Source organism: Hypomesus nipponensis, chromosome 23 (genome assembly GCF_054491055.1).
Source record: "Hypomesus nipponensis isolate SF chromosome 23, ASM5449105v1, whole genome shotgun sequence".
Lineage (NCBI taxonomy): Eukaryota > Metazoa > Chordata > Actinopteri > Osmeriformes > Osmeridae > Hypomesus > Hypomesus nipponensis.
Window position 1 is genome coordinate 6,410,001 of NC_140383.1, and position 12,500 is coordinate 6,422,500.

Below are 12,500 nucleotides of genomic sequence, written 5' to 3' on the forward strand. Positions count from 1 at the left end.
ACACGTACAGTACCATATGTACATGGACTTCCACACATGCTTGAGCACGCACGCCCGCATATACACTCCCACACTTGGACACGGGCACACACGCACGCACACACACGCACACGCACGCACACACACGCACACGCACGCACACACACACACACACACACACACACACACACACACACACACACACACACACACCCTTGCACCCTTCCCAGCAGCTTTCTGACACACCTCATCCATTTCATCCTGAGCCTAATGATGATTTCATGCAGTGGGCTGATGAGCTGTGAACACAGAGACATGTTCATATGTTAGAGAGACGTCCTGGTTCAGGTCTGCTAGGCTGCCTCTGCCTCTGGTCACCTGATTAGCCCCCTTGGGGGTGGTTGGGGGGGTGGCGGGGGGGCTGGAGGGAGTCACAGTCTCTGATTGGCCGTCCTAGAAGAAGTTGTGGTGTGTCTGTATGGGGCCCTGTTAGGCCTATTGATGAGCATCTTAGTGACGGGGCATCTTCAGCCACTGAGAGACAGCAGTCGTGACGAGTGTCGACAGGACCAGTGTGTGACAACAGCGTGGTGACAGAACAATGTGACGAGAGGCCCCCGGTAGCAGCTAAAGGTTTACAGCTTGTCAACACACAGGCTTATTAATAGACGCAAATCCTGTTAGCTAGCCCTGACACCGTCATGATGCTAGCACAACCAGATCTGCTCTTATCAAACAAAGCTGCGCGTGGAGTTTGTGCAGTGTGTGTGTGTGTGTGTGTGTGTGTGTGTGTGTGTGTGTGTGTGTGTGTGTGTGTGTATGGGTGCTTGTATATTTCTGTGTGTGTTTGTGTGTGCAAGTGCGTGTGTGTGACAGTGTTGTTGACAGTGGTTTTGAAGCCCAGAGACCCTGCTGACTCCAACAATTCTACACACAACTCTCAGCTCTAGATTTGCTTTTTACGCTCTCTCTCTCTCTCTCTCTCTCTCTCTCTCTCTCTCTCTCTCTCTCTCTCTCTCTCTCTCAATGTCTGACTAGAAGCTCAGTTGTGGCATGGCTCTGATAACAGTCTGATAGCAATCAGTGTTTCTTCTGGAGTCACTCTCCTTTCTCCTTTCCATCTCTCTCTCTCTCTCTCTCTCTCTCTCTCTCTCTCTCTCTCTCTCTCTCTCTCTCTCTCTCTCTCTCTCTCTCTCTCTCTCTCTCTCTCTCTCTCTCTCTCTCTCTCTCTCTCTCTCTCTCTCTCTCTCTCTCTCTCTCTCTCTCTCTCTCTCTCTCTCTCTCTCTCTCTCTCTCTCTCTCTGTCTCTCTCTCTCTCTCTGTCTCTCTCTCTCTCTGTCTCTCTCTGTCTCTGTCTCTCTCTGTCTCTCTCTGTCTCTCTCTGTCTCTCTCTCTCTCTCTCTCTCCATTTCTCTCTCTCTCTCCATTTCTCTCTAAGAGCTTTCCATCTCAAACTTCATGTCCTTCTTGGCACATTTCCCTCAGTGTGACTGGCGCTGAGAGGTGACCACCTTTGCACAGTGACAGCTCTGGGACTAGTCAGTAGTCCTGCCCTCCAGCCATCACAGAGACAAGAAAAGGGTTTGCATCTGGGCTTGTTCCACCCGTGACTAAGATCCTACCAGGCTTCTCTTGGTGAAATGTCACCACATGGGGCGGACAGCAGCTTGCTGGGTGTTTGCTAGCTGCTTATAGAGGGAGCGGTTGGGATTTACACAGCAGTGTGTCAACATGTAGGACATTCTGCCAGCTGTTACTGAAGAGAGACGTGCTCTTCTGAGGAACTCCCTCCCAAACACACTCCTGTCATCTAGTACACTCTAGCTCACTAGTCTCCTAGCTTACTAGCTCCTTAGTCTTTAGCTCCGTAGTCTCCTGGGTCCCTAGTCTCCTAGCTCCCTAGTATTTTAGTGTCCTAGCGCCTGAGCCCCCTAGCCCCCTTGCTGAGTCCCGTGCTGAGGATGGCTGTGTGTGTGGTAGGTAGCAGGCTGATAATTGGCCCGGGGACGTGATAACCCTGAGGTTTCCCAGAGAAATCCTGACTTTACCTTTTCTTCCTCCTTACTGATCATCAGTCCTTACAACCGTCTCCATGGTCACACCTGGGCCAGCTCCTACACTCTTAAGGGATCAATGTCTGTATTGATCTTTACAATACAATCCTATTTGTTTACCCTGTGTGATCAATGTTTTCGGTTGTCCACTAACGTGTGTGTGTGTGTGTGTTTCCACCCCCCAGACACCCCTCTGCTGGTGAGGAGCAGCAGCGAATCAGCCCTCAGCCCCCCTGCGGAGCTGAACCCCCCCCTGCCGGAGGAGGCCGCCCCCAGACCACCCAACCACACGGTGAGCCCCAGACCCCCCAGGGCTGCTGTGGTGGAGCACGCTCCTCTCTGTGACACACTCGCCCTGGACACACTCACCCCAGGACGTGTCTCCTGGACCCTGCGGACATGTCCATCTTGACGGGTCATCAGATACCTAGTGGGAATCGGTCAGGCTTCTGTTCCTCAGTAGTTAACCCCTCCCGACCCATCCTCCCTCTGCACCCTTTCTTCCTGTTGGACTCATAGTGGTTCCTTTCTGGTGCTAAAGGGGGGGGGGGGGGGGCGTGGAGGAAGCAGTCCTCAGGTGTCAGGTGTCTGAAGCAGGGATTGTTGGAGAGTGTCTTGTGTTATTTATGTCCCAGTAAGGGACGGAGGGAAGGAGCCTCTGTCTGTCTGTCTGTGTGTGTGTGTGAGTGTTCCAGACATGACTGAACCCTCCCAGCTCCCCGTGTCTCTGATGTCCATGGCGTCACGCTCGCTTTTATGTGGACGCGGCCTGTCAGACGAGCTGGACTAAAGGAGATGAATGCCTCCTGGTCCTCCCCTTCCTCCCCTCGCCTGTCACAGTCCTGTGACCCCCCTCACCCCTCCCCCCAACCTGAACAACTCCCTCTGTCGCCCCCCACTGCCTTGCCCTTTGACCCCCACCCCCCTCCAACACCAGGTCTTACCACCCCTCTCTGCATTACTCTGCCTGCCCCCCCCCCCCCCCCCCCTCAGGAAGCCCTCCTTTAAGGGGTGACAGGAGCGTGACACCAGACTGCGGCCTCGCCCTGCAGGAATGTCCGTCCGCCCGCCCGTCCGCCCGTCAGTCCGCACTCTCACTCAGCTCTCTTCATGTTCCGGAACACTCCCCACTCACATTCCTCTCACCAGCCCCACCGCCTGACCCGCCTGTCCAGAACAACCCCATTTCCTCTCCCTCTCTTTATTATCTTCTCCCTTTTATCTATCTCTTTCCTTTGTTCCCTTCATTCCTGCTGGTGTTTGTAGTCATTGGACGTTGTGTGGAGTGTTGTTTTCATGTCCCTGGGTTATTTTCTTCCCGCTTCCGAACACCTGAGACCCGAGGCTGTCTCCCCCTGCCTCCCTTCCTCAGCCTCCCTGCCTCTGCCTCGCTTACTCAGCCTCTGAATATTTTTTTTGCCTCCCTCTCTGCCTCCCATCCCTAGCTTCCCTGACTCTGCCTTCCTACCTCAACCTCACCCCCTCTGCCTCCCTGTCTCTGCCTCCCTGTCTCTGCATCCATGCCTCAGCCTCCCTGTCTCTGCCCCTGCCCCTGAGTCCCTGGCTGACCTCATTTCTGGTCTGGGTATCTCTCCGTCCAGCCTAGCAAGACATGGCTCTATGTTCCTGTGCTTTTATTGGTTGAAAGAAGCTGGTTTTAGCTGTTCTCCCAGCACTTGTGGCCCACCTTTAACCGGGACTCCTCTCCACAGCCCCCTCCCTCCCTCCCTCCCCCCTCCCCAGACACACACATAACCAACCGTCCGACCGAATATGAAAGTGTATATATTTTCACCAGATGTCTTCTCTGCTGCGTCAACGGTTTCCCCTTATTTAGCACTCCTCCTTTTGTCTCCTGTGTGATCTGGGGTGTGCTGGCCTCTGGCTAAGTGAGGGAGGGAGGGAAGGGCTCGCTTTAGACAGCTGGTGGACAGACAGGCATGGAGAGAGCTACCTCTGTATCCCCCCCCGCCCCCCCCTCGGCCTGGACTCGGAGGGGTTCGGAGGGGTGGACAGGAAGCCGGAGATACGTTTGGCCCTCCACACCAGTCCTTGTCCTCTGACGTCCATGAGGGCCAGCGTGAGAGAGAGGCGGTAGAGTGGAGAGGTCAGGCTATGAGGAGAAGGGGGAGGGGGGTGTTCTGTTCTGCTGGCCTGGCCGGCGCCTCAGACAGGTGTCTCCAGGTTGAACCCGGGCCCTAGACACCCCTCCCTCCTCCAGGGCCTCCATCCACTGTTTGAGTGTCTTTCATGTGGTCTCCTGAACCTGGCCAAACACCAGCCACAACACTTTGAAGTCGGCGGTGGAAAGAAATTCTCAAAAAGTGTCTGAGCAGCAAATCAGCTTCCCCAGAGCTGTATCTCCTGCTGGAGAAAGCAGCAGGGAGATCTTAAGCAGAACTTTGAAATGCATGACGCTTCGATGTGAAATGACTTGGTGTGCATTTCCTTTTTTTTCTTTTTTTCTTTTCAGTGGAAAATGGATTCTAACTGCCAATTCCCTCCTGACCCTCTCTCTCTCTTGTCTCTTTCTCTTTCCTCTCTTTCTCCTCTACTCTTTATCATTCTAAGTCCTATCTACACTTCAACTTCAACTCGGAACTTTCCGAAGCTGCGATAAGGAACCTGATCGTGTAATCAGAACCCACATATTTTCCTCCTCTCTAACTTTCCAGCCGGGGTAAAGAAAGGACGAGGTTTTCCAAGAAAGAAAATGATTTTTTCCTCCTCCTCTCCCCCCATATCTCTGTTCCCTCCAGAGCCAATTAAAGACCAGTTTGGCCCCTCTCCCCCTGTGGCCTGAGTTGTTTATAGGTCTGGAAACACACACACACACACACGCACACTCCCGCTGGTCATCTGATTGGACGCACACGCTCCCTGTGGTCATGTGATTGTCTCTGGGGTGTGGACGGCGGTGTGTTCTCCAGAGCAGAGAGATGTTGGTGTTGTTCTCTCTCCTCCGTCCCCGCCGGGTTTGGACTCCCCTGCTGGCCCACTCTGCTCCCGCGGTAGCAGAGGTGGTTGGGGGCATCAGGAACTTGACCCAACGCACGTCCGCGTGCGAGTGTGCGCCGGTGGAGCCAGAGACAATGGAATGTGTTGAATGTTGTAAGCAGCCTAAAGTTTCACTGCCTACATCTTGACTTTGTTTTCATTATGGCCAATGAATCCAATGGCCTGTCAGGATGAAATATGACAAGGGATTGGTTACAACCAGACGTGCCCAGACACTGTGCGAGTGGGAGAGAGGGAGAGGAGCGTCTGGAGGTTGGCGTATTTGTGTGTTTACGGGTGTGTGTGTATGTGTATCTGTGTGTGTGCACCCATATCGGCGTGTATGATGTCATTACCATGACAGCTGTGGATTCCTGTGTTAATAGCTGTTCCTCAGGTTTCCCTACTCGCTGGGTTTGACCCACCTCCCTCAAACACAAGGGTTCCACCTCAACCTCTCTGAGCTTTGATCTCTCACATTGCCGCTTTGGACCAGACGTGGTGGAGACTAGTCCTCTTAGACCAGGACCAGACCTGGACTAGACTAGTCCTCCTAGACCAGGATCAGACCTGGACTAGACTAGTCCTCCTAGACCAGGATCAGACCTGGACTAGACTAGTCCTCTTAGACCAGGACCAGACCTGGACTAGACTAGTCCTCCTAGACCAGGATCAGACCTGGACTAGACTAGTCCTCTTAGACCAGGACCAGACCTGGACTAGACTAGTCCTCCTAGACCAGGATCAGACCTGGACTAGACTAGTCCTCCTAGACCAGGATCAGACCTGGACTAGACTAGTCCTCTTAGACCAGGACCAGACCTGGACTAGACTAGTCCTCCTAGACCAGGATCAGACCTGGACTAGACTAGTCCTCTTAGACCAGGACCAGACCTGGACTAGACTAGTCCTCTTAGACCAGGACCAGACCTGGACTAGACTAGTCCTCCTAGACCAGGATCAGACCTGGACTAGACTAGTCCTCCTAGACCAGGATCAGACCTGGACTAGACTAGTCCTCTTAGACCAGGACCAGACCTGGACTAGACTAGTCCTCCTAGACCAGGACCAGACCTGGACTAGACTAGTCCTCCTGGACCAACACGTCATGCAAATTCAGAGTGCACGCATTGATTAATTTAAACTCTCTGTTCATCTCCCTCTTCAATGCCCCATGGCATCTTCTGTCCTCCATTGTCATCTCTTCCCTCCATCTCCTGTTCCACAGACCAGGGAAGGGCTGCCTCTCACCCCCTCTCTCCCCCCCTATTTTCTCTCTCTCTCTCTCTCTCTCTCTCTCTCTCTCTCTCTCTCTCTCTCTCTCTCTCTCTCTCTCTCTCTCTCTCTCTCTCTCTCTCTCTCTCTCTCTCCCTCCCTCTCCCTCTCCCTCCTTGGCTTTGTTCTCATACCTCTCTCTCACTCTGCTTTGAAATGAGATTCAAAAGGATACAAGTGTTCAGTGGAAGATTGTTCTGTGTTTAATCCAACAGCCTCATTCCCAACCCCCCAATTAACATCCCCCACTCTCTTTTTCTCTCTCCCTCTCAACAACCCAGTGGGGGTAATTAAATTGGCAGCTTTCACTGATGAAGGCTGGCGTTCAACACTAAGGACCAGGGAGGTGTGTGTGTGTGTGTGCGTGACTGGAAAAAAACAGTGTGAACCTGATGGGGTGTGATGTTCTGCCACCACCAGAGCTTGCCATTCCGCTTGGTGTGTGTTTGTGTTTGTGTGCAAGTGTGTGTCTGTAGGTATGTGTGTGTGAGATCCCTGACATGTAGCAGTCCTCACAACAACAGTTGTGAGATGTTCTCTTACACAGTGATGGATGTTCTCTAATAACCCTCACTTCCTCACTCCTACTCCACTGTCTCTCTCTCTCTCTCTCTCTCTCTCTCTCTCTCTCTCTCTCTCTCTCTCTCTCTCTCTCTCTCTCTCTCTCTCTCTCTCTCTCTCTCCCTCTCTCTCTTTCTCTCTCCTTCTCCCTCTCTCTCTCTCTCTTTCTCTCTCTCTCTCTCTCTCTCTCTCTCTCTCTCCCTCTCTCTCTCTCTCTCTCTCTCTCTCTCTCTCTTTCTCTGTCTCTGTCTCCATCCCACAGTTTTTTTCTGTCCATCCCTTTCCCTCTCTCTCTGTCTCTCTGTCTCTCCCTCTCTGTCTCCCTCTCTGTCTCTCTCCTCTCTCCTTAAGCCTGCAGCCCCTGAGCAGTCATGCTGTTGACCTGCAGGAGAGCATATGAATCTGGCTGACCTCTAGCCGGTGTCACACTGAGATCCTGCTGGCTGACAGGCAGCTCTGGCTGCTCCTGTAGCGCGGCTGCTCTCTGCTGCTCTGCCCTGTCTGACACACACACACACACACACACACATACGCATGCACGCACACACACACACCTGATCACACACACACACACTGAGGCTGCTGTGGCTGTCCTCCGTGTACATGAGGTGCAGCTAACAGGGGTGGGGTTAGGGGGTTTCCCCACGGGTCCATACCCAGAGTCTAGTTTGAACATCCAGGGAGTGCTGTAAGAGGCTGCCTGCTGCTAGTGAGCCTGCATATTAGATGGGTGACTTGAGGGAGCAACAATGCAGTTCTGAATCGCCGACATCTCCTGGTAATTAGACTGCATTAATATGTCACAGAGAGAGTTAAAGTAATAATCTGTATTGTTATTCAACCCACTATTCTCACCAAATCTGCATTTTTTTCTTCTTCAGTGACGGCCATGTATTGTAAGAGTCACAATAGAACCCAGTGTCACGTGTGAAAGGCTGTTGAGGAGGTCCAGATCTGTCACCTGGGATGGGACAGAGACAAAAGCACTGTCAGGCCGCTCAGACTGTCTCCTTAGGCCCAGACAGGGAGGGTGTGGGGGAGGGAGTTAGGGAAAGAAGGAGCGAGGGATCAAAAGATCGAGAGAGAGAGAGAAGACAGAGAGAGAGATAGACAGAGACAGAGAGAGAGAGAGAGAGAGAGAGAGATAGACAGAGAGAGCAGACCAGAATCCGAATAGAGAAATTACATGGTTCACAAGTGCCATTAGTGTGTCATAGACCTGTCACTTCTCCTTCTCTCGCTCTCTCTCTCTCTCTCTCTCTTTCTTATATCTCCCTTTCTCCTTCTCTCTGTCCCCTCTCCGCTTCTCCACGGTGTCTCCCTCCCCCCCCCCCCCCCCCCCCCCCCCGGCAGGGTTCAGGGTGGCAGGCAGCAGGGAGCAGGTCACCTCAGAACAGCTCTAATAAGTGTGCACTAGGACAGCTAAATGACAGGGTGGCACTCCTCCAGCGCTCTAATGCTTTGAGCGAGACACAGACAGGCCCTGGTCCCTCCAGTAAGGGGGGAGACACGGAGGGAGGGAGGGAGGAGAGGGGAGGGAGGGAGAGAAAGAGAGAGAGAGAAAATCCCATCCTGTCTGATTGAGGCAATGGGTCTGAGTAATTGGTCAGATTGTCACTTGGCCTTTTGGAGAAATAAGTGGTGGGAGGAAGTTAATAAAGCCCTCTCCCTCTCACCCTCTCACTCGCCATTTACCACTCTTCTCTCAATTTCTTCATCTCTCCCTCCCTCTCTCTCTCTCTCTCTCTCTCTCTCTCTCTGTCTCTGTCTCTGTCTCTCTCTCTCTCTCTCTCTCTCTCTCTGTCTCTCTCTGTCTCTCTCTCTCTCTCTCTCTCTCTCTCTCTCTCTCTCTGTCTGTCTCTCTCTCTCTCTCTCTCTCTCTCTCGTTTCCTTCCCCCTCCCTCTCCCTGAACTGACGCAGGGCTGAGCATCTGCTGGTTCACCCACAGCTGCACCCCTGGCTCGACGACTGTTTGTCTCTGCCGCCTGTTTAAAGAGCCAGGCGCAGTGCTGTAGCACTGCTCCACGTCGCCATGGTTACACACCACAGGTAGTACCAGCACTTGTGATCACCCACCGACACCAGGAGTAGAAGGAGTAGGTCCTACAGTAGGAACGTGGTGGTGGTGGTGCGGGGGGGGTCAGGCTGCAGCCTCCAGCCTCCCTAGAGGGGGACCTGGGCCTTGGGGGGTGGGCGGGTAGGGGGTGGTTGTGTCTGACGTGTGACATACTACCTGTCCTGCCAGAAACCCAGGTCATTAGCCCACCTGTCCCCAGGTAGCACACCCAGCTAGCTGTGCCCCAGCAGCAGGCTAATTGGACTGGGAGTATTTTCCCCTCGTCAGCCCCTCCGGGGCTAATACAAGAACATAACAGTTATTTATGATGTAGCTTAGCACCAAGGCTTTGATAGCGCGGGCTGGGACCGTGCTGGTCCTGGGGGAGACACTGTGCTCGCACCCAGATCGCTGCTTTCTCTAGCATTTACAGGTGCTACCGATGGCTTTACCCTTGTGTTGATGTGTGTGTGTGTGTGGTCGTGTGTGCGTGTGAACATGCGTGTGGTTTTGTTTGTGTGCGAATGCGGTCGTGTGTGTTTGTGTGCGCGTGTGTGCTACTCGGCGTCGATATAACCTGTAAGGAATGTTTTCATTAAAGCGGGAGCTGAAAGGTCCTTTTGAAGTCCACGGGTCTAAGACAGGTTTCCCTCATGAAGAGATGAGTTGAGTGATGCTGGATGAATAGAATCACAGGCTAAATGATATCCCACTGAAAGCGCCTGTGTTCAGCCAACTGAAAGCGCGGCGGTGTGGCCTCTCTCATCGTGGCTGAACGGTGTATTTACATAGCAAATCCCATGTCATCGCGTTGGTTTGGCAGGTAAGCCCAGTTTCCACACATGACGACGGACACATTGAAGGGCAAGACTCTATAAACCAGGTGTATGCACACACGCATACCACACGCCCACACACCTTTTAACATGCCATACAAAACACACACAGACGAGACACTTAGAATACATGCAGCTTTTGACTCAAGTCTTCTGTTGTGTGCCTCATCTTGATACTGTTTAGATGCAGTGGCTGGTTTGTCCTGCGCGCACACATGCCATGCATCAGGCCTTCCTCAGCACACAGCACTACAGATCCATTAGTCACATTCAGAAGAAAGCCAGTCATTCATCAGCGGACGACCACAGGCATTTCAGGGCACACTTTGCTTGATTAGTTATTCTGTAATTAGCAATACTGCTAATAGTGCCTCTTTTTAGATGGTTCGCGACATATTTTCATCACGACCAAAAATGAATCACCTCTCGGAGTCCATTTATTGCCGTCATGATTCAAAGCACAGTTATCAATTACCTGTTCGGAGTCTTTAGATTAAAGATATGAGATCAAAACGAGGCTTTCATGCTGATGTGTCACTTATTTGTTGATGCAAGGTCTTTTTTCTGAAAGGCTGTAGGTTTAATCAGGTTTTATTGAGGCGTGTAGACCTGCCTGTATATCACTGTATCCAGTGAGTTGCTAGGCGTGTTTAGATATTGGTTGGCCGAGGGAAGCTCGAGAGAGATGTGCAAGTGCTGCATCACAGACGGACGTCGTTCGCCCGTGAGCCTGGCGTTGGTCACGCGCGAGGCTTCAGAAGCCAGGCCGGACTAATTGATTTTCGGGCCGCTCTTCAGGACTACATGCATTAGCTATCTGGGTTCGTTTAGACATGCCTGCTCCTCCCGTAGTTCGTTTAGACAAGCCCACTCAGGTGAAACCAATCGCTCCTCTCTCTTCTCCTCCTCGAGGCACTTGATCTTCCTTCTGCTGCTCTCTCCTGTGTGACCCTCTGGTAATCCTGGTTCCCCTCCGAACCTGCCGTTTTCACATTGACGCACACACAGGGTGGGGCAGGGTGGGAGGGTGGGGGCAGGGTGGGAGGGTGGGGGCAGGGTGGGAGGGTGGGGGTACAGGGTGGGGGCAGGGTGGGAGGGTGGGAGGGTTGGGGTACAGGGTGGGGGGATGGTGGGGGCAGGGTGGGAGGGTGGGGGCAGGGTGGGAGGGTGGGGCCCTCCACTGATGTTGTGGTGTTGCAGATTCAGCACCTGGGGCTGCATGGACCTCTGTAGGCCTAGGTTCCCTCCAAGTGGGCCTACACACACACACACACACACACATAAATACACATGCATACTCATGCTGTATGCACACAACCACGCACATATGCATCATACACACACACACTAGAAACCTCCTGCTCATGTTTTTTTCTATAGCTCAGGATCCTTGTGTTTAACAGAGTACATCAGATTACACCACTGCAGCATGTGCACCCCCCTCCCACCCCCCCAACCCCCTCCCCCCCACCCCCATCATCAGGGTCATGCTGTCGATGATGTCGTAGCAGATGCAGCGTGGCGTAGCCGTGAGGAGCCGGCAGTGGGCTGACAGGTGGTGTTGGTCCTGCGGAGGGGTCAGAGGTCACGCAGAAGTACATTAGAGCACATCAGTGGCCCCGACCCCTGGTACACACACCCTGTCACACAGCGGCCGCAACACGATCCATCACCCCTGCTCCGCCAGACGGGAAACCCTGTCCCTGTAGACATCAACCCAGCCCCCCCCCCCAGCCCCCCTTCCCCGTCTTTCACTAGCCCCCGTCATCCCCCTGACAACACTGACACACTGACACACACCCAGTCACCCCTAACAGACTACATGCTAATTATTAGTGCTCCCAGTCCACAGATTTACTCCCCCCCCTTGCCCCCCCCCCCCCCAGCTGGCTACATACAGGGTAGGCCCAGTGTCCCCTGACATGCTATATGAGCCTGTGTTATTAATCACTGCTCCCCAGTACTCACATCTACCAACATATACCCCCCCCCCCTCCTTTCCTTTCAACAAACACACACACTTCCACACATGCTCATACACGCACACACACAGGCCTGACTGCTTTCAGGACAGTGTTTGAGGGAATATCATTGACTCTTGTCCAGCCTCTGTGGTGTGCAGGCTGACTCTGGTGTTGTCCTGCGTCTGTGGTGTGCAGGCTGACTCTGGTGTTGTCCTGCCTCTGTGGTGTGCAGGCTGACTGTGGTGTTGTTCTGCCTCTGTGGTGTGCAGGCTGACTCTGGTGTTGTTTCTCTGCAGGGGGGCAGCCCTGGACTGGACAGAGCAGGAGGGGCCAGACCTGAGGACCCTGCCAGCCAACTCAGTCACTACACCCTCAAGTAAGAACCGTGTGTGTGTGTGTGTGTGTTTGCATCTGTCGGCCTGTCTGCATGCTCTGCGTGCTGTGCGTGTGCATATGAAGTGTTTTGTTGTGTTGTTTTGTTTAGTCTGTGTGTACTCCTGTCCCACTTCCTCTCTCTCTCACCATCACTAACGAGGATGTGAATGTACTGTGCTGGGGTGGTGTGTGGAGAAGATCAAGGCCATGTTGATCTTGCATATGAAATGATGAATCATTAAGCAGCTACAAAAGCTGGGGAAAAGGGGGTTAACTCTTGAAACAAACATGGGCATTAATGAGAGGCTAATGAGGTAGAAGGGGACCGGGGTGGAGGCATGGCCTCTGACAGAGGACATGGGGACAGGAGAGGACATGGGGACAGGAGAGGACATGGAGACA

At 53.2% G+C, this 12,500-nt stretch overlaps 1 protein-coding gene across 5 annotated transcripts in view; it reads left to right on the plus strand.

Annotated features, from left to right (window-relative positions):
• Window positions 1–12,500, plus strand: part of pard3bb (par-3 family cell polarity regulator beta b) — a 148,667-nt gene that overhangs the window by 35,278 nt on the left and 100,889 nt on the right. For all 5 annotated transcript variants that reach the window (XM_084688631.1, XM_084688634.1, XM_084688632.1 and 2 more), the window contains exons 5-6: window positions 2,219–2,325; window positions 12,020–12,099. In XM_084688631.1, the coding sequence (XP_084544757.1) occupies window positions 2,219–2,325; window positions 12,020–12,099 (187 nt within the window). The remainder of the gene's footprint in view (window positions 1–2,218; window positions 2,326–12,019; window positions 12,100–12,500) is intronic.